The 20,647-nt window shown below is 63.9% G+C and overlaps 2 protein-coding genes and 1 long non-coding RNA gene across 11 annotated transcripts in view; 1 reads left to right on the plus strand and 2 right to left on the minus strand.

Moving 5' to 3' along the window:
- GATAD2B (GATA zinc finger domain containing 2B) overlaps positions 1-3,773 on the minus strand; it is an 85,953-nt gene extending 82,180 nt beyond the window's left edge. The window contains exon 1 of the mRNA XM_086693183.1: positions 3,632-3,773. The gene's annotated coding sequence lies outside the window, so the exon portion shown is untranslated. The remainder of the gene's footprint in view (positions 1-3,631) is intronic.
- Positions 3,774-6,333: 2,560 nt separating this feature from the next.
- LOC147572160 (uncharacterized) lies at positions 6,334-8,249 on the plus strand. The gene is made up of 2 exons (XR_015245777.1): positions 6,334-7,701; positions 7,806-8,249. It is a non-coding gene; the product is annotated as an uncharacterized LOC147572160 (long non-coding RNA).
- On the minus strand, positions 7,969-20,564 carry DENND4B (DENN domain containing 4B). Of its 9 annotated transcripts, XM_086693181.1 has the most exons (29): positions 19,812-20,058; positions 19,403-19,485; positions 18,813-19,152; positions 18,140-18,392; positions 17,875-17,944; positions 17,507-17,676; positions 17,188-17,432; positions 16,826-16,892; positions 16,665-16,723; positions 16,330-16,474; positions 15,950-16,125; positions 15,701-15,801; positions 15,115-15,428; positions 14,775-14,920; positions 14,317-14,456; positions 14,111-14,237; positions 13,507-13,732; positions 13,089-13,217; positions 12,152-12,314; positions 11,730-11,897; positions 11,149-11,537; positions 10,914-11,036; positions 10,655-10,824; positions 10,434-10,569; positions 10,007-10,243; positions 9,434-9,608; positions 9,177-9,342; positions 9,022-9,086; positions 7,969-8,883 (listed from the first exon to the last, which is right to left on the minus strand). In XM_086693181.1, exons 3-29 carry the CDS (start codon positions 19,127-19,129, stop codon positions 8,738-8,740), a joined length of 4,623 nt encoding a protein of 1,540 aa, XP_086549307.1. In that variant the 5' UTR covers positions 19,130-19,152; positions 19,403-19,485; positions 19,812-20,058; the 3' UTR covers positions 7,969-8,737. The 9 variants fall into 9 exon arrangements, 7 of the variants coding, with proteins under 7 accessions (XP_086549307.1, XP_086549305.1, XP_086549301.1 ...); XM_086693179.1 differs by lacking the exons at positions 19,403-19,485; positions 19,812-20,058 and adding an exon at positions 20,370-20,564; XM_086693175.1 differs by lacking the exon at positions 19,403-19,485 and having other exon boundaries at positions 9,434-9,551.
- Between the last annotated feature and the right edge of the window lie 83 nt (positions 20,565-20,647).

Consider the following 20,647-nt stretch of genomic DNA (forward strand, 5'->3'; position numbering starts at 1 on the left):
AATAGTTTACCGGTTCGTAACAATTAAATTCACGTGTTGTCAAAGCTGCTTCCGCAATTACTAGAACTCTTTGAGGTCTGGGATTTGACCAGTCTCACACCTCAAAAGTAACAAAATATGTGTTCTTATTCACCTGTTGCTTTTGGTACAATAACCCAAAACTCTTGATAGCTTCTTGCCAGTTAATGGCAATGTAAGACAAAGATTAAAGGATTTGAGAGAGACACCAGCTAAGAAGTGTAAAAGATGGGCTAAGCTCTTTGACCACCCTGGGTCACTGCTCTCCAACTGAATGAACTCAAAAAACTACACAGGAATATTTCATACATCCGCAAGAGAGTAAAAGATGAAACATGAAAAGGAAGCATTTCAAATCAGATCTATCTTCCAATGCTTTCATCACTACCACCTGAATACAGGGGTCTCTGCTCTATGGACTCTGGAGCCACCAAGATCTGCAGAAAGTATCGCAGAAATAGAATACTGAGGATAAACTAAACAACACAGCTAAGAGAAGCTCTCCCCCCGAAAAGCCAGCCCTTTTCAACAAAAACTGAACTTCCTCATGCATCTTTTCCCAAGCTTAGCCAATGCAGGCGAACTGCAACTTTGTGTGGCATTGTCTGATAGGTTGGATTTTTCCTGAGCAAGAGGTGGACAGCTTTACGCCAGGGCTAGATTTATAGTCAATCTGGGTGTGTCTTTTTTTTTTTTCTTCTTCTTCCCTCCCCTCCAAACTGCTTCAGAAAATGCCTGACTACCGGACCTTGATGTGTTATGATGCCGTTCAATACTGCAAACGGTCTGGGAAAGAAAATTCCTTCGTCCGAGTTATGGCTCAAACCTTACACTTTCTCTAGCAGTTGTGTTAATCAATCAAAGTTGGCTTGGCTTTTCTCAATGAGCCCAGCAACACGAGCATTCTGAGTGCAGAGGGCTGCTTGTCAGCATGCTTGTCCCAGTGGGTTGGCTAACATGGAATATACTCCAAAGTCCCGAAACAACTGCTGCTCCCCTACACGCGCACCTCCAGCCTGGTGGGTGGGGAAGGTGAGGAAGGAAGGAACGGTAAACTGAAACAAGAGGCCTGGTTTACATACAACACACTCCTTAAAGCCAGGATGAATCCGGAGGACCCAGCATAAGATCAGGAGGACAATACTACTGACACACTGACCCCACCCTACATGCTCCAGGTCTGTAACCAAATTCCAATCAACCTGAAGGTCTGACCAGGCCCAACCAGCGGGGAGGAAGGGTGTAGCGGGTTAGAAACATTTGTCCAAAAAAAAACCAAAAAACAAAAAACCAACCATTAAAGAAAGGAAGAACGGGAAAAAGGAGAGGAGGAAGGGGAAAGGGGGTGAGACAAGCAGCACTTCAATGAACTCTGGGACTATGAAGTTCAGAGAAAATCTTCACTTCTTCCCTCCCCAACCCCGTGGCCTGATTTATGCTAACACAGCAGTGAAAGTCACCGCCAGAACGCAGATGTAAAGGGCTGATGAGGGAACCTGGTCAACACTGACCCTAAACAAGGATGTGAAGGCAGCCTCTATTCAGACCCTTTTTGAGCTGCCTCTAAACAGGAAGTTAACAGCCGTCACACAGTCAGGGGAGGCAGACCACAGTGTGGTAAAGACGGATGCTGCTGCCAGCTACGGGTCCCTGTCACTCCAGGGACATGTTGTCAAGTAAGGAATAAACAGGACATAAGTCCAGGGGCCTCACCGCTTCTCAAACTGGGTCACTCAGCCTGCAGGTCTGGGTTCTGATTCCTACTGGTCAACAGCCGTCTGCTGTGCTCCTCACCACGCTGACTACCTCCGCCGCTAGGCTAGAACCCTCGCTCCTCTACAAACGGAAGACAGCGCTACCACCACATCGGTACTCCGGCGACCTACCCGCTCAGAACGCCCAAGGAAAGAGGACGCTGGGCCCAGCCCATCCCCAAACGGTGACTAGGTGTCGTCACCAAAGGAGCGGCACAGATGGGGGGCCCTCCTTGCACACGTACCGGAGCCCTCCACAGCACCACCTGCAGCAGCCCCAGAGGCAGCCTCCTTCACCCGGCGCGGCGCGGACGGGAATGGTACTCCAGAACGGTACTCTATCCGCAGGGCTCCGGCACCAAGCACGTGAAGGAGACTTCTAGGAAGAGTTCAGGTCAGTGCAGCCCAGAGAAAGCAGTGCAGTCAGCACTCAACACCCCAACAGGTTAACTAACCTCCAACACACAGACACCGCTGCTGCTGCCAGAAAACAATGGGACATCAGTGGACGGGGAGGAGGACTGCGAAGAAGCACAGGCGGAAGGGAAGAATTCACCGTGTATCACATGCACGCACTGTCTACCCAAAACTAAATTCTTAGAAATAAAAATGTTTCAAACACTCAAAAGCCCCAGCTCTTCCCCGCGGATCTGTGCAAACCGCGTTGCCCCAGCTGCTGCTACCCAGAGCTCGCGCTGCAGTGTGGCCTCCCCTTCGCCGAAACATATAGTAAGCGTCCCCCAGCTCTCCCACGCGCACACAAAAGCCCTCCGCACCACCACGCATCGGAAACGAGAAAACTCCCGGTTCTCCGGATGACAGCAGAAGAAAAGGCTGAGAGCTGGCTCGGCGAACACGCACATGCCACCCACCCGCCATCAGGGCCTCTGTCTCCACCGCGGCGCCAGCCCTGGGCGCTAACACCTTGTGTCTGGAAAGAGTGCGAAGAGGCGAGCAAGCCTTCACGGAGGGGAAGGCTGTCCCGGGCTGGCGCAGGGCGCCCACAGCGGGGCTCGCTCCTCGGGGCAGCCGCGGGCGGGGCGGCAGAAAGGACGCTAGGTCCCGGAGTGGCTAGGGGAGGGCCGGTCCCAGTCCCGACGACCCCCAGGCGCCGAGCTGGGATGCACGCGCAGGGCGTCCCGGGAGCCCCGCGGGGTCAGGGGCAGCTGAGTCGCTACTCAGCTCAGAAGAGAAGCGCCCACACGGGCGGGGACAATTCCCTTCCCCGGCGGGAGGGCGACGGAATAAAGGGGCCAGGTTCCGCGCTGCCGAGCCCTTCACCTACATAAAGAAAAACCCTCGCGCCGCCCGCACCCTGCGAACCCCCCGGGGGCCCCGGCGGCCAGGAGACCCGGCCCTGCGCGCGGGGAGCGGCCCCCACGCCCCGAGGGCGCCCCCGGGGGCGGAGAGGGTCGGGGGGGGCGCTAGAGAGGAGCGGAGGGGACGCATGGCGGGCGGGAGGCCGGGAGTGGAAGCGGGGATGGCGGGGGAAACGGGGCGCGCGGGAGGGGAGAGAGAGTAAAAGCAGAAGGAACGGAGGGACGCGAGGCGGGGGCGCGCGAGGCCGAAGGGAAAGGCCGGGGCGCGCGCGCGGGCGGGGGAGGGGACGAGGTGAGGGGAGCGCGAGGCGGGGGCGCGCGGGGCCGGGCGGGGGAGGGGGACGCGAGGCGGGGGCGCGCGGGCGGGCGTCGGCTCGCGGGCGCTTCCCCTCCCCCGCCCTCCACCTTTCCCTTCCCCCACCTCCGCCGCCGCCGCCGCCGCCGCCGCCGCCTCCTCCTCCTCCCGGCTCCCTGCCGTCCTCGCTGCTCACCGCCCCCGGCGGGCGGGCGGCCAGGCGGGCCTAGGCCAAAGCTCCTCACCTGGCGGTGGCGGTGTAACTCCCGGCGAGCTCGCCTCCTCAGGCGGCGGCGGAGGCGTCGAAAAAGGGAGGCGACGGCACAGTGGGTTCCGGGCCCCGCCGACGGGACCGGGGGCGGGGGCGGGGGCGGGGGGCGGGCCGGCCCGGGGCGGGCGGGCGGAGCAGACACTGCGGTACAGACGGGGGCAGCGGCGGCGGCGGCGGCGGCGGCGGCGGCGGCTGCACCGGCGGCGGCACCACACAAACAAGGACGCTGATTGGGCAGCTGCCAAGCGCCTCGGCTCCGCCTTCCCCACACGCCACGACGCCCATTGGGCGACCTAAGCCGGCCTCCCCGCCCTCTTCTTCTCGGCCACACCAATAGGAGACGGGATGCTGGGACTACACCCCACCCTTGAGGAGTGAGTGGCTGGAGAAGTGATGACTGGCGTACGTAATACCCAATCCTAAACGGAGGAGGGGGATGGTCTAGCGGGGGCGCGTTAATGGGTACCTCGGCCAGTCCCAGACACATCCGGGTCTTCAGCAGCCCATTAAGTGTCGGGGGTCAAAAAATCGCTTCAGGCTGCAACTTTACCTCAGAGACGTTTTGGTCCCCAGGCAGCCGCCGTACCGCAGTCTCCCCAAACCGGGATTCCCCTTCGGCCCGCTCTCATTCTTCCGACTCCAAAGATGGAGGCCGGCGAGCGGGCACCAGACTCCGCGGTGGGTGGTGGTTCATCGCGACAGAATCCCGGAATTTGACGGGGGCAGTAGCCGTGGGCGCTCCGGCCTGGCTGTGCGCGCGGGGCGTGGCCTGCCCGCGTCCGGCCCAGGCCTCGAGCCTCCCGGGGCCGGCGGTGCCCGGCGCGGGGCGGCCCGGCGTGCGGGGGCCTCGGGGCGAGGGGCGGGCGGGGCTCGCCGCGCGAGGAGCTGCGTCCGCTGGGTCGCGCCTGGGCCCGGCGCCTCGAGTCGGCCTCCCTGCCTGCAGCCCAACTGTCGGAGCGGTTCTCGAGCTCCTCGAGGACCGGGATCCAGTGACCGGAGTCAGGGTGCCGGGGAGCCGCTGGCGAGCGCTGCGCTACGGGCTCATCACCTACTCTTTTGGGCCTTCCGCGGACTGATTCATTGATTGCTCCTACCTCTCCAGGGAGATAGTGTTGTCTCCAGTGTACAGGCGGGGACATAACGTGCCCAAAGTCGCCCGTGCTAAGTGGCAGGGCTGAAGCCTGAACCCACGTACATCAGGGTCGGGCTCAGAGAGGTTGAGTTACCTGCAAAGGTCGGACATTTAATTACGGAGGAGGCAGTGGTTTGAAACCAGGGGTAACTGGCTCCAGAAGCACTAGAATGTCCTTTTCAAACCCTTTATTGCTACTTTTTTTTAATGTTTATTTTTTAGAGGGGGTGGGGGGAGGCACAGAAACTGAAGCAGGCTCCAGGCTCTGGGGCTGGAACCCAGGAACCGTGAAAATCGTGACCTGAGCTGAAGTCAGACGCTTAACCGACCGAGCCACCCAGGAGCCCCTCAAATCCTTTAGAAATCAAGGCAAAGGAAACTGGTGGAGGATGCTCCATGAAGCTGGGTGGACCCTGGACGCCCACGCAAAGGGGTGCGCCCATTCTTAAATTTCTGGCTCCTAAGGTCCAGATGAAGAACGTGGTCTCTGGAGTCAGGCTGCCTGGGCTGTATACCTCTCACCAGCTGTAGGATTTGGATGCAAGTGACTTAATCTCTATTCTCTGTGCCCCAGTCTTCCCTATGTGTAAAATGAGAGTATTGAGAAGAGCGCCCAGCTCATAGGGTACTTGGGAGGATTTCAAAATAGTACACTTAGGGGCGCCTGGGTGGCTCAGTCGGTTGGGCCTCCGACTTGGGCTCAGGTCACGTTCTCCTAGTTTGTGGGTTCCGGCCCCACGTTGGGCTCTGAGCTGGCAGCACAGAGCCTGGAGGCCTGCTTTGGATTCTGTCTCCCTCGCTCTCTGCCCCTCCCCCACTCGCGCTGTCTCTCAAAAATAAACATTGAAAAATTAAAAACAAAAAAATAGTACACTTAAAATGCTCCGAACAGTGCCAAGGATATAGTAAGCACTTAGTGAACGTAGTAAATGGTAACTATTGTGAGAGTTTTCCTCACTGCCACCCTCTTAGCTCTAAATTCAGCTTCTCTTGCTGTCTACCTGTTGTTCCCACCTTGCTCTGCACTGAAAATTGCTGCTCATGTTGATGGCTTCGCTGCCTCAGTTACTTAACATACAAGACAGAGGGCCTGCCATGTGCTGGGGATCCAGGAGAATTGTGACAAAGTCCCAGCCCTCACTGAAGGCGCAGGCCTTCCCTAACCTGTTTTGCCCGTTCTCTGCCATCGGGCCGAGAGCAGACTCCGGGAGCATGGTGGCTGAAGATGCCGGGCCTGACGAAGATACCTTTCAACAGAAAGACCGTGGAGGGGACTTTGAATCTAGAGTGCTCAAACTCCCGGGGCGCCTGGGTGGCGCAGTCGGTTAAGCGTCCGACTTCAGCCAGGTCACGATCTTGCGGTCCGTGAGTTCGAGCCCCGCGTCGGGCTCTGGGCTGATGGCTCAGAGCCTGGAGCCTGTTTCCAATTCTGTGTCTCCCTCTCTCTCTGCCCCTCGCCCGTTCATGCTCTGTCTCTCTCTGTCCCAAAAATAAATAAATGTTGAAAAAAAAAAAAAATATTTGGAGTGCTCAAACTCCCAAGGAAGACGTGTGTCCTCCAAGGGCTCACAGTTGGAGCGGACCTGACCTTTCCCTCTGCAGACTGCCTGTTTGTTCGTTCTCTTTTTGAAGCTAGCATTTACGGAGCGTGCTTAGCACTTTATGTGGTTTATATAACTAATCTTGACGAATAATCTCCTCGGTTTGCAGGCAAGGAAAAAAATGAGGCACAGCAGTTAATTTGGCTGATATAATACAATTAGTAAATGGCAGAGACAAGATTTAATTAAAATTCTGTCACACTCAAGCCTACTTGCTCTAAAGTGTGGGTGGAGAAAATTGAGCCAGGTAATTTAGGCATATCCTTCCCCTCATACAGCTCCCTAGGCCACGGGACCGAGTTATCAGACGTCATAGTGAGTACTTTGCTATTGGAATTTCGATATTCGTGTTTGAAGAACTTTGGAGTCCTGTCCCATCTGTCTGTAGGTGTCTAGAAGGAAGCCCATGGGTGAGAGGTGTAAGCTGGAGACAAGGATGATTATCATTGTGAGTCAAGGGGAACTCTAGACCAATGAGATTGTATGCTCTTGTAAGGTAGGGACAGAGCCCTAAAGTTCTCTCTGTACCTCCAGACGGTTCAGCACACTGCTGGACACTCTACACTCAACAAAAACGTGTATTTCAGAAAGGCTGTTGCTCCCCTGCAGACACAGGGAGAGGTTGATTGTGGGAGATGAGGTCTGGTCAGAAGCTGGGGTGACGTGAGGGTTCCTCACTGAAGAAGGCATCTCCTCGTCCCTGGCAAGACTGGTGGCATTTCCTAAGCCCCTGCTTCCCTCCTGTGCAGCTCTTTTAGGGCCCTGGAGAAGCACCCAGCACGCTTGGCACAGGATGGGGAAGGGTCGGTCCTGTGGCTTGAAGCTTCCAGAATTTAGAGATAGTACTTCTCTCATCAGCCACTGTTCTCCACTCCCAGGAATTTGCATAAAGCCTCACATAAGTTACTTCCTCCGCTGACACTCCTGCCCTCCGGGGAAGGACCCAAGGCATTTGTTTTGTTGGCTAATTCCCTTTGGTAATTATTGTTTCCGGAATTTATTTCATCATACGGGAAAGGGAGAATTCCGAGGCGGCCCGGCTCCCTGTTGCCCACATGCCGGGAGCGCCTCAGTCCTCGCCCCTGTCTTCCTGGCGCCGTCCCCAGGCTGGGACCCTGGCTGGAAGAGTAGGAACCGGGGCTAGAGCAGCTGAAGCGGCCTAGGACCACTGCCAGGGCGCCCAGGGCGATGAGAGGGCCAACACCAGCTACCAGGGAGAGGGCCGTCCTATGGGGCGGTGCTGGAGAAGCCGAGAGGGAAAGGAGGCAGGGATGAGCTCAAGGCCCCCGGAGAATGGAGCCTTTGTGCGGGGTACAAATGAGGGACAAGGGGGCGATTGTGTGGGAGGGCCGGAAGTGCCACACGGACTGGCACCACCACGGCCAGCGCCAGACTCACCCCTCTCTTGCTCTCAGAGCTCCCGGGGCCCCAGGGGACCGGCACCAGACCTGGTCCCAGAAAGCCGGCCACCCCAGAGGCTGCAAAGGGATGGAGAAGCAGAAAGGAAGATGTGCAGTCGGGGAAAAAGAAAAGGTATCCCCCACCGCTGTCCCAGATCCAGGAAACAAGACACAGAAGGAAAAAGACAGAAGCAGCTTTTACTGTATTTACATCCAACAAAACTTTGCAAGGAACGACCCTTATTGCACGGTCCGGGCCCTGGGCGGGAAGGACTGGACTGGACGGGGCTTTCGTTCTTCCTGAGGGGGGTCTGGGGCTCCTCTAGATGGCCCCTGCCTCTTCCGCAGCTACAAGCCACTGAACCATGGTGCCCCGTGTCCCTTCTCTTTCTCACCATCCCTAAGAGCCTCCTAAGCAAGGGGCTATGGCTCCAAAATAAATAACTTAAAATACAAACACTAAGGTAGGAAGGTGTAACGGAGAGCCTCGGGCTACTTCGGCAATTCTGGGGAAGAAGAACCATCACTGGCGGGATGACATCCCTCCCTCCCATTCAGGGCAAAGGCTCAGTAGCTCTGAATTTTTCCAGTTGTTTTTTAAAACAAAAACTTGTAACGTGACCAGGGCGGTGCAGATCTGTGGGTGCCCTGGAGGAGAGTTCCTGGTACAATTTGGGGAAGAGCAGAACTGTGCCAACTCCCCTACGCCACCCCCACCTCCTATAACATCAGCGTGAGCGCACTGGGCAGGCCGCAGATAGGGGACTGTGACTTTTGGTCACAGGGGGTCCCGCTTCCTGCTGCCCGTGCACTCGGTGCCTATGGCTGGGCCTGCCTCCCAGGCCGTCCCCAACTCCTGTGTGGAAGGAGTAGGGAAGCAGGTTATCTCTGGAACCCTTTCGCCCTCACCTCCCCACCCCCGGTGGGAGACAAAAGCTTAAGGGTCCCTAGCATTCCAGAAGTGCTCCGAAACATTTCCGGCAATCGATGGCCTTCGCAGTGGGCATCTGTGCCCGCCGCTGCCTCAGCTCCTCCTTGCCCATGCTGCTGGCCAACTTGTTAAAGGCAGACTTGTACCTCTTGTCGAAGGTCACTAGGGAAGAGGGTGGAGGTGAGTCAACAGATCAGGATTCCAAGCGCCCTCCCCCCCCCCCCGCCCCCCCCGCCCCCCCGCCCCACAACACCTGGCCCCAGATCCTTCACCTCCCCAGTCCCCTGCCTGCTCCCTCACCTATGTCCATGTGGTCCTTGCCCAGGGCGGCCATTGTCAGGAATAAGATCTCACGGTAGATGCCCCTGCAATGGAGGCAGAGGGGACGAGTGAGAGAAAACGACTGCGGAGCCCAGGACAGGAGGCCAGGGACCTCCCGGGTGGGAGCACCGTACCTCTGCAGATGCAGGCCTGTGGGAGGCGGCCCCAGAGTCTCCAGCAGGAGCCCCACGGCTTTGTGTACTTCGCTGAGACCAACATAGCGCAACACCGACTCTAGCAGGTCCATGCTAAGGGGTGCGGGCACGGGGCCCGGCCATGCCACCCGCTGCGGGATCTGGCCTGTGTGAAACGAAGGAAGGCAGCCAGGGTCACCAAGCCCTCGGGGCGTGGAAGCCACCCCTTCCCAGCCTAAGCCAAATACCAGACTCACTGTGGACCCTCCAGAGCACATAGAGAGGTGGGCAGCTACTGGGGTCAGGGGTCAGGACATCCCACAGCAGCCGCACCTGCACAGACGCCGGGTCAGGTGTCAGCCAGGGAGACGGGGCCTGCAGGGGCCAAGACGAAGGGGGCGGGTTCAGGAGGTGGCAGGCAGAGAACGAGACCTGGACCAGCGGTGTTCCGGGATGCGGTCAGAAAGAAGAGGGAAGGAGTGCTCATCCCCCACGAGAGCGCGGGCTCTCTGAGAGCACGCTCTCTGCTCTGCAGTCGCCGCGTCACTACTGCCTACACGCTGCCCGGGACCTAATGGGTGCCCAGTACGTATGTGGTGGGATGAACAGACGAATGTCAAGGAGGCATTGTGACAGGTGCTGGGCGGTACACGAGATGTCTGACAGCCCCGGGCACTGGATGCTTGTGCCATTCTACAGATGAGAGAATCGAGGCTGAGTAGTGGCGCGAAAAGGCCAGGGGTCAAAGCAGGTGCCACCTCCGAAGCCCAAGGGGCAGAGCTGGGAGGTGAGGGAAGGAGCGCTCAGGAAGCAGGGGCGGGGGCACTGACCTGGGGGGGTGGGGGCCCATCACAGGAGGCCAGCACCAGGCAGGGCAGAATACTGGGCAGCCGCAGCCGCTGGAAATACCACAGAAGGTTCCAGAAGATGATGGGGTGGGCAGCCGGCAGCTCAGGCAATGCCAGCACCTCACTGCCCTCGTTCTCCACCAGCGACTCCAGCTCCTTCCGCAGCACCAGAGGGCTCAGATACGCCCAGGCCCCAGCCTCCACCCGCCGGGAGGTGCCCTGTCAGGCACAAAGAGGGTGGGTGGTTCAGGGAGGATCGCGGCCCGATCCTCAGTGCCGGGTTCCCGCTGGGCCACCACGTCCAGCAGCTTCTCAGATGCCCCATGCCCTCAATGCCCATCGCATCCTACCACCCCCGGTGCCCCCTGCTGGGCGACACACGCAGACCCAATTCCTCGCCAGCCCTTACCCCCGTGTGCCCATTGCAGAGCTGGGGCTCATCCAGGGCGAGGCACAGCCTGCGGTCACTGAGCACAGGGCCTGGGCCCCCGGGGACAGGAGCGTCTCTGCTGCCACCGGCAGGGGCAGGCTTGGGGCTGGGGGCCCTGTGGAGGAATAAGAGGGGTCAGCCCTTGGGCCTCCACTCCCCTCCCCCCATCCCTCCCGGAGCACCCACCCTGGTTCGGGCACCTGGGTCTGGAATCCAGGGTCTGGACGCTGAGCAGGGGCACGAAGGGGCAGGCGCAGAAAGGGCAGACGGTGTTGAGGTTGGAGTCATCAGGTGCCCAGCCAGCCATGATCTCCTCGTCGTACACCAGCGAGTCACAGGCCCGGCACAGGGAGCAGCTGGACAGCAGGATCTGCAGGGAGAAGACCCCGCCAGGCTCGGGAAGCGTCCTCCCACCTCCTCTGCCCCCGCCTCTGATGGAGGGATGCGGGCTATCCTCACTTCCAGGGAGGGCGGCTGCAAGGACCCAGGGGTGTCACTGAGGCGCTCTGAGGACCGGCGAAGGCTCAGGCTACTGAGAGAAGACTCGGAGAGGTCCCACTCGCTGCCCAGAGAGGCTGAGCTCTGCCATCACAGGAGAAAGCCCCCTTAGGGCCTCCCCGGGGCCGGCTCCGCACTGGCAGCCCCCCTGGGCCCCCGGGTGCCGCCACAGCTGCACCCTCCCCTCGCCGGCTACCTCAGAGGCAGTGGATCCAGGGCGCTCGCGGGGGCGCAGGAGGCTGTCCATGGGGCTGCGGCGGGCTGGGGGAGGTGGGTCAGGGGGCAGCTCGGGCGGGGGGCCGCGCGAGGCAGGGGGGCGGCGGGAAGGGGTGAGCAGCTGTTGCAGGCGGGTGCCCAGCCCTCGTCTGGGGGTGCGGGCCTCGTCCTGACGCCCACCAGCCTTGGGCGTCCGCCCACTCAGCCCTTCCGGGGCCTCAGTGGACTGGGTGCTCAGGGCAGAGCCCGAGTCCTCCGGGCTGCCCCCAGGCGCCGGCTCCTCCCCGGTCAAGCTCAGGTCGGAGAGGCTTCCGTCTCGCCAGGGCACAGGGGACCCCCGGGGCTCCAGGACCCCCAAGGCCTCGATCACTGCGGGGCAGAGAAAAGTCGGGAAACACGGTCCCTGGCTGATCGGACTCTGGCGCCACAACCCCCCCCACCCCCAGCCGACGGAGTCCCAGACGAGGTCCTCCAGCTTCCACGGCGCCCCCCCACAGAGAACCCCTCTCTTCCTGGCAAGTGCTTAGGAAAGCCGACTGGGGGTCAGACAAGGGTACTCACTGTGGGCCACGCCGGCCTCCACGGTGGGCTGGGCCCCGCGGGCACTGCCCAGGCTGCCGCTTTTCACCAGGCGCCCTGTGGGTGAAGCTGGGTCCCGAAAGCTTCGACCAGCCCAAGTGGTCTGGCGCTGAAGCGGGCGGGTAGGGGAGTGACGCTCCAGACGAGGCTCTGCAAAAGACGGGGACGAGGCCAAGAGGCAGCCACCTAGAGACCAGCCCTCTACTCCAACACAGGGCTCCCCGCATGGACCGGGGTCGCAGGGACCCTCCCGGGCAGAACATCCTCCCCTTTTTACCGGCCAAGCGCAGCCCACCCAGAGTGCCCAGAACACCCAGTGCCCACCACGAGGCCAGCCCTGGCCCCCCACGCTTCTCTGCTGGAGCCTGGCTGCTGTCCCCAAGCCTGTCACGGCCCCCACCCACCTGTCTGGGCACCGCCTGCCTCTGGCGCTGCCGCCTGCTGCCGCCGCCGCCGTTCCCTCAGGGGCTGGCGGAACTGAGCGGCCCCCAGGACAACGTTCCGGAGCTTGGCCCAGCGCAGGCGTCCGCCCGGCGTACCAGACAGCCACTTGCTTTCCAGCACAGCCTGCCAAGCACAGCGCCCATCAAGATGGCCTACTTCCACGCCCCGACGATGGCCTGACGGCCACTGCCTGTTTCAGGGACGCCACCCGGGACCCAGGGGCCACCTTCCCCTGCAGACGTCCTGCCTGGGTGGGTCCTGCCCACGGCTCGGCCAGGAGCGAGAGCCCAGATGAGGGAATCAGCAGCAGCTGCCGCTGAGGAGTCTGGAGGAAGCCAGAAACGGCGCAGACAGTTCGCACCCAGGCTCTGCTGCTTATCGAGTATATGGCTTCGAAGAAATCTTTTCACTTTCTCAGCCGTTAGCTTCATCGTGTAAAAAGCAGGAGGCAGCTTGGGGTCACGCTTAAGGGCCTGAGTGCAGGAAACATCCCCGTGCCCCGTGTTCACACCCAGCCCCCCAGACCTCCTCCCGGGGCGTGGGGCACTGGATGAGGTACCAGCCCTCTGCACCCTCACTGCCTGCCTGGGACGATGGGGTTGTGCTGAGCTCAAACACGGGCACCGTGCGGCGGGCCTGGAGCAGCTCCCGGCTCACCAGCTGACCCCACGGCTACCGGTGGGTCACAGCGGTACCTGCCCGGCCGCCTCGTCGGGGCTCTGGCGAGTGAGAAAGCGGCCAAGTAGGAGGAAGCCCCGTGTGGGCGCTAAGGAGCTCCGGGCACGGGTAGGACACAGTGGTCACAGGGCGGGTCCCCGAGGGGGCGTCAGGGAGCAGCACCCTCCCCACGGCACACCGGCCACCGCCCGCCCTCCCCACCCTGGCCAGATTCGGCACCTTGTTGTAGTAGCCGTAGGTGATGGTGTTGGGCACGACACCGGCCCTCCGCATCTCCAGCATGACTCGCACCGACAGCACGGGCTGCCCGTAGTGGGAGCACAGCTGCATCAGCACCCTGTAACACACCTGGGCCGGGAGGGGCGCAGGATGAGGGTCCCTCCCAGCCCCGGCCCGCCCCCCCCCCCCCGGTCCCCCCCTCTCCCCCGGTCCCAGCAGGCGCCTTCTTGCAGCCTCCCCACGTCCCACAGACCCCACCGGTCCCCGGGGGCACCCAGGGTCTCTGCCCTTCCTGCAGACACGCAGGGTCGGTCCCCACGGCCGTGCCCTGAACACGCCCACTCAGGTAATGTTCGGAACACCTGCCCGGCTCCCCACGGCTGCGCGGTTCGCCCCGCGGCGGGGCGCGGAGGCCCACCTCGTCCGGCAGCACCACCTTGCGGCTCTCCATCTGGCGCAGCACGTGGTAGGCCGTGTGCAGAGCCTGCACGCGGGAGGGCGCCGACCGCACGTAGGCGGGCAGACACAGGAACCACAGCCCGTAGCAGTGCCCCAGCAGACAACGGGCCCACAGCTCGGGCACGGCCGCCGACTTCTGCGCCATCCGCTGGGCCACCTTCATCTCCTGGATGGGGCGGGGACGCCTGGGTGAGGACAGCGCCAGGCCAAGACAGGTCTTAAGGTGGGGGGGGGGGGCAGGAGCACCCCCCTCCCTGAGCAAGGGGCTGCGCTCCGAGGGGGCGGGAGGGGTGCCGCACTCAGGCTTCCGCCCTGCAGCCCCGGGCAGACAGGCCGGCCCTCCGGCAGGTGCCCCGGGAGAGGCAATAAGCCCCTGGCTTCCCAGACTGGCCGGGACAGAGTGACCGTGATGACGGGAACGGTAACGGCAGCTAACGTCTCACGTGCTTTGCGCGTGCAAGCGCACGGACACCGGCTAATAATAGCGGAGGCGCCAGTCCATCCGTTTCACAGATGAGGAGATGGCCGGAGTCAGGGGTGTCTGGGGCCCACGTCCCAGTTACCTGTTTGGTACGGCGGGGGGCAGGGCTGTCGGGGGCACTGCGGGTCGGGCCCGGCACGGGCAGAGCCCCGGGCTGCTCCCGAGGAGACTCAAACAGCTCGGCCCGTAGCTCTGGGAAGCCGTCGTAGCTGGAGGAGCAGAGGGAGGCCACATCAGGAGCAGCTGACACGAAGCCAGCCCGCGGGGCTTGGAATAAGAGGCCCTCACCAGTACTGGGGGGCGGATTCACTGCCCTCTGGTGCTGGGGGCTCCTCGGGAGGGGTGATAAAGACGGTGAGCTCGCTCCCCGACAGCTCCTCCAGCTCCACCAAGGGCGTCGGCTCAGGCTTGTCCTGCTCTGGGTGCACCTGAAGCAGGAGGTGAGAGAACGAGGTCACGACAGTGGGCACGGGCCAGGGTGTCCAGGACCCGGCCTCTCCCTGAAGGGCACAGCACGGCCCATGCCCCCCACTTCCCAGGCCCCAGAGGTGCAGCAGGTGGGGCGGGGGCGACAGAATCAGAACCGGAGGGAGCTGCAGCGGGCTGGGGGGGGCGGGGGGGGTGGAGTCAGAACCAGAGGGAGGTGTGCAACCGAAGCAGCCACACGTGGGGCACGGACGGCATTCCCAGCACCAACCGGGCGTCGAGCGGCTGCGGTGGCTCGAGGGAAGGACGGCGCCCAGTACCTTGTCCACGCACGAGTCAAAGAACTCCAGGGCGGCGTGCCGGGCGGAGCCGAAGGAGCACTCCTCGATGAACTGCGAGAACATCTGTGTGCGCAGCAGCTGGCAGTACAGCTTGTGGCTGGAGCGCTCCCGGGACTTGAGGAAGCCTGGGGGGGGGGGGGGGGGGCGGGGGGAGCGGGGGGCAGGCGGGGTCACGGGTCACGTACCGGCCACAGCCTTCCCGAGATCCCTCGGCACCCCCTGCCTGAGACCGGGGGGTCGGGGGATGTCCGCGAGGGCGGGGCGGGGCGTCTCTGTGCCTGGGACTCCCTCCAAGCCCAGGAGAGCGCAGGGCCCGGACCTGTGCCCACTGAGACGTTTGCCGAGTGAAGGAACGAGCGAGCAAGCGGCTCCGGGACCCCCAGCCCCCGGACAGCCCTCCCGAGACGTCCCGACTACCCTGCAAAAAGAAGAGGTTGTCGACATCTCGAGCGCCCTCGGAGGGGGCCTGGGTGAGGGGGCGCAGGAAGTCCCGGTAGCCCTTGAGCAGACACGCCATGAAACGGAGAAAGGCTCCCTGGACTTCGCGCTCCAGCCGGGCCCGGCGGCCGCACACGGCCTCGTAGTCCGTCAGCAGGAACTCCAAGGACGCCTCTTCCTCGGGGCCAGTGTACGCTGGGGACCAGGGCAGCCCGAGTCAGGCCAGCCTCGACCCCCGCTCTTGCCGAGCCAACGCCAGCTCCCAGCACGCCCGTCAGGTGGCAGTTTCCAGCCTCCCCGGGAACAAGTTCGCCCCCACCCCGGCGTTCGGAACACGGGTATCCTCCGCCTGGCCTCTCGCCGACTTCCACCAGGTGAGATCCCAACCTCTGACCTCGAGGAAGGCCTCGCTCTCTACAGGCCTCCCTACCTGTGGGCTTAGCCCCCCGCCCCCACAGGGTTCTCACTCTGGTCCAGCTGCTGGTAGAGGTGTGTCAGCGTAGCCAGCAGAACCTTGTAGGGTCTGCGGGGCAGGGTCCGAGGGGAGAGGGGCTTCTTCTCCTCAGTCCTGTGAGATAAGCAGCAGGAAGGAGGCGCGGTGGGGCCCGTGTCCCGCCTCCCCCACTGTCTGTCCCCGGCTGTTGGTGAGCAGGGGCGTGGCACACACCAGCCCGGGGTTGGGGGTGGGGGTGGGGGGGGAGGCCCGGCCCTCTTACTGGAACAGCGTGTTGGTGTCGAGATCCACGCAGATGACGTCAGCAGGTGGGTCATGTAGATCGAAGTAGCTGGAGTGGATGCCCACGATGAAGGGCACGGGGGCGTTCAGCACATCCGCCAGCGCCAGCGGGCACAGCGGAATGTAGGGGCACTGCCAGTGTAGCGGGAAGATCATCTGCAGCACCAGGCAGTGAGGGCCACTGAGGCGGGGGCGGGGACGGCAGAGGGGGTGCAGCGGGGGTGGGGGGGACTCTGGAGAACAGCCCCCCCGGACCGAAGCTGTACAGGTCGTGCCCAAGGAGAAGGTCGAGGACCCTCTGGGAGGAAGGAGCGGGCAGCAGAGTCTGGGGAAGGATGGCCGGGCAGGACGGGCACTCACCGACACCAGGGCCTCGCAGACGCTGGTGAGCAGGTCCGGCCGCAGCGAGTGCACCAGCAGCTTGTGCTCCGTGAGCACGGCCAGCAGCAGGGTGACGGCCAGCTCCGGGCCTAGGCTCTGCAGCAGCTGCAAGAAGCTGGCACCACTGCGGGCAGCGCAAGGTGGGGGGTCACCAGGAGACCCCGGAGAGGCCTCCCGACACACTATGCACAGACGCCCCCGGGGGCCCGGCCTCCAGACCTCGAGAGCCGGGCGCTCCTGCCTGGCGCCTACGTGTCCTTGGTCGCCACAGCACCCGCCCCCCCCCCCACCCCCCCCACAACCCGGGCACGTACCTGAGGGGCAGGGGTGAGGACACGGGCTGGCAGAGAAGCAGGTTGTCATAGGGAGACATCTTGGGGGCAGAAGGGCCGCAGGTCAGAATGACGGAGGCCGGCCGGACCACCTCCCTCCGCCCCTCCTCACCTCCCCGCCCCCAACACCCCCCAGGACTCACCTGTACCAGGATGCGAGGTCTCTGCGGGGAGGGGAAGGGGACGTTGTGAATGAAGTGAGAGATGTGCCTGGGGAAGAGAGGGATGCGCGTGTCCTTCACCTGTCCCCCAGAACCTCGGGCCTCCCAGAGCTCCACCTGGAGGCCCTCGCCTGCCGTCAGAGACCCTGCTGCACAGAGAGGTCACGCAGGCGCTGTCAGGACCTAACTAGCAAGCGTGGGCTGGAGCTCAGGCCCCACTCACCCCTCAGCCCGTGGCGTTTCCCTGCCCCCACTCCTCTGCCCACCGCAACCTCTCCCATCTCTCCCGGGCTCCCCAGCCCTCCCTCATCACCCCTTCCCAGCGTCACGGTGCGCATGCTCACGCTTCCAAGGGCAGGCGGTGGGGGCCCGAGACGGAGTAGCGGTAGAGGAAGGTGAGGAAGGCTCGGAAGGCCGGGAAGGCAGGCCAGCGGGACAGCACAGCAATGGCGCGGCGGCTGCGTACGGCCCGGCCCCCCAGCGCCCGGCCACGCTCCACCGCACTCAAGAGGCCCAGGGCCCGTGCTTGCCGCTCCGACAGCCTGGCCCTCGGGAACGCCTCGTAGAACTGCAGGGCAGCCCCGTACACCTGGCAGGGGGGCAGAGAGGCCGTCAGGCGGGCTCTGCACAGCCTGGACCCCGGGGCACACCCCGCACACCCACCTTGTCTCCAGCTGCGCCCGTGAGCACGAAGGTGGAAAAGACGGGCACGGGGTACTTGGTCTGGGCAGGCCAGCACTCGACAGTGGCCCCCATGGGCAGGCAGAAGACGGGCACCGACTCGGGCAGCGGGAAGGCCTCATTGTCCTCCTCCGGGTAGCGGCCCAGCAGTTCTGCGGCCCCGGCGGAGTGGGGGGCACCAGGAGGAGGGCCGATCAGACTCCGGGGTGTAGGAACCAGGGGATGCGAGAGAAGCGCCCGGTGGCAGAGGGGAGGTGGGTTCTGGACACGCAGGTGGTGCCGGCCGAGAGGCGCCAGGGCAGAGGGACACGAGAGACCGGGGGGGCTGGGGGGACAAAGGGGCTACTCACCTGCCTCGTACACCAGTGTGTTGGCCTTGGCCAGGCCCACCTTGTAGCACAGGTGCACCGCTGGACCCCACTGTCCCAGAAGCAACGAGAGACGAGCAGATACATAGCTGACGACGTTTCCGGGAGCCATTTGCTCTACCACCCCCAAGGAGTCCCCCGAGACGAGAGCCACCCCTCTGGGTCCACCCCCGCCCTAGAGGCCCTAGGCCATCCTTTGTGCCCGGTTTCCACACCCTCACGCCAACGCCTCGCGGGCCCCGCTCACCATGCCAGGGTTGAGGTTGCGGGGCAGTCGGCAGTAGGTGTGAGGGGTGCCCTCGCCCTTGCTGGGCAGCACCAGGCAGAGGTCAGTGATGCCCAGGGCGTGCAGCCCTGCCCCCTCTGCTGCCCGCCGGTAAGTGAGGTAGGTGCGGGGGTGCCCTGGGCCGGGAGGGGCTAGATTGGCCGAGTGGCTGTAGGGCGTCGTGTCTAGCACTTGGAAGCCGGGCTTGGGTCGCTCCTTCCCCTCGTACAGCACCCTGGGCACAGAGCAGAGACAGATGTCAACAGCCCAGGGCAGATCCGCCTAACCGGTCCTACCTCCCAGCCTCGCACCCTCAGCCGTGTCAGAGTGGACCCCGGGGCCCGCTTCTGGCTGGACTCTGGCCCTGGCTCTCTCCCTCTTGGTCAGCAGCAACCCCTCGAGCCCTCCGTGGCCTGCACACTCATTTGTAAATGAGACGAGGAAAAGGCCCCATTTGCTGACTCTGTGCCGCGTCCTACACGTGGGTGACCTCATTTAATCCTGTCAACTGCACCCTGAGGAGGTGTTATTTCCCCCGTTTTACAGACCGGGAAACAGGACGCGGGGCTGGAAGCTGGGAACCCACCTCCATGGGAGCACTAGGTAAATACACCGGCCCCTTGGCCGCCCAGTCCCCATGCAGGGGGCCACGCACCCTAGCTCCACCAGAGGGGGCTTGTCACGGCCCCTGCGGTAACAGATGACGGGCTGAGTTCCACCCAGGAGCCCGGCGCTGAGTTCCAAGGGGTGGCCCCCAGCAGAGGTCTGGATGCAGGTGTAACCCTGGGGCACCTCCTCGCCCAGGGCCCTGGCAATGACCGCCACATCCGTGATGGGATCAGCCGGCCGCGGAGGGCGCAGGGGCCCGCTGGGCTCGGGAACCCACGGCTCCTCAGGGATGGGTGCTCCGCTCCCCGAAAGCCCGGCTATCACGAAGTAATCCACCAGCCGGGGGGGCCGCTCCTCCGCCATGGCCCCCCCCTCACTCACTGCATCTGGAACAGTCAAGCGCGGGAGAGGTGAAGAAGGGAGGGAGGCGACCCGGGAGGTGACCCCGAGCGCTCACACCCCTCCCGGCCTTCCAGGGGAGGGTAGGACCGGCGGTGGTCCGCCAACCCCGAGCGCTCCCGCCCGTGACGTCAGCAGGCCCTTAAAGAGACCCGGGCCCTCCCGCGGGGCGGCGCCAGCCCTCTCCCCAAACCAGCCGAACGCCACTCTGGGCTCGCGGCTGACCTCGGCTCTGACCACAGACTGCTCCCGAATCCCCTTTAAAGGCCCCACCCGTGCTGGCTCCCGACTGCGGAGATCGCAATCTTTTCTGTAAAGGCCTGCAATGACATCATGCCAACCCGACAGTCTTTTTTAGGGGTTTCTGACCTTCCGACCCTACTGGTGACATCAGGGCCTCACGACCCAGCTAACGTTCTTAAAGAGCGCCCCTCTAGGTTTCCAGGGAAGCCCACAAAACCCAAGTTTTCGTGTCTTTTAAGCAGACTCAAGTACCCTTGTTCCTAAGCTAAGTCCAGCAACCCAACAGCCCTGCGTCCTCCCACCTCCGCGATCCTGAAGTTGGGTCCAGAGCCGTCTGCCCTCCTCCGCGGAGCCCAGGGAGGGAGACGGGAGCCCTACGGGCCTGGAGCTACTGTGTTCTCACCTGCCGCCATGGCCCAACCCGAGAGTGGGGGCCCCGGGGGTCCCCGAGCCCCAGGGCGCAGAGCTGGGGCGCAGCTCGGTGGGTGGCTGCAGCGGAGGACTGGAGGCGTGGGGCGCCGCGGAGGGGAAGGGAGGGGACTTCCCGAAACCCGGGAGGGGAAGCTGCGCGGGCGGAAGTCGGCCCGAGGGCGCGCGGCGGGGGGACCGCCGGGGCCGGGCCGGGGGCGGCGGGCCCGGCGCGCGGCCCCTCCTCCGCCTTCCCGCAGCGCTCCCCCCCCCCCCCCCATGCCCTCGCCGCCCGGCCAGGCCCCGGCCCTGGCCCCACGCGGCCGCCCCGGCCGGGAGCTGCTGCGGGAACCGCGGGGCCGGGGGGGCGGGGGGCCGGGGGGGACGCCCGCCGCACACCTGCGCGCCCGCCCCTGCCCCGCCGGGCTGCGGGGCGCCGACCGCGGCGCCCTCCCCGCGCTTTCACTTCCCCGCGGCGGAGGAAGCGGAACCAGATGCGCAGCCGGCGCCCGCCCGCCTCCGCCCGCGCCGCCCCGCCCGGTCCGGCCCCTACCTGCCGGCCCGCGGCTCCCGGGCTCCCGGCCCGCGGGCCGGGCGGGGCGGCTCGGAGGCGGGCGGCTGGCGGGCTACCCGGTCCCGGACATGGCGCCGGGCTCGGCCCGCTCCCGCCGGGCGGCGGACGGAGGGACAGGCGGCCGGGGCGGCGCGCCGCACTCGTCCGCGCGCCCCGCTTTCCCGGAGCCCCTCACACCCCCCCCCCCCTCAACCCCGCACCCCCGGCCGTGACCCCGTCGCGCCCGCCCGGCGCCTGCAGCGCGACCCCTGGCGGCC

Source organism: Puma concolor, chromosome E4 (genome assembly GCF_028749965.1).
Source record: "Puma concolor isolate L17-30 chromosome E4, mPumCon1.1.hap2, whole genome shotgun sequence".
Lineage (NCBI taxonomy): Eukaryota > Metazoa > Chordata > Mammalia > Carnivora > Felidae > Puma > Puma concolor.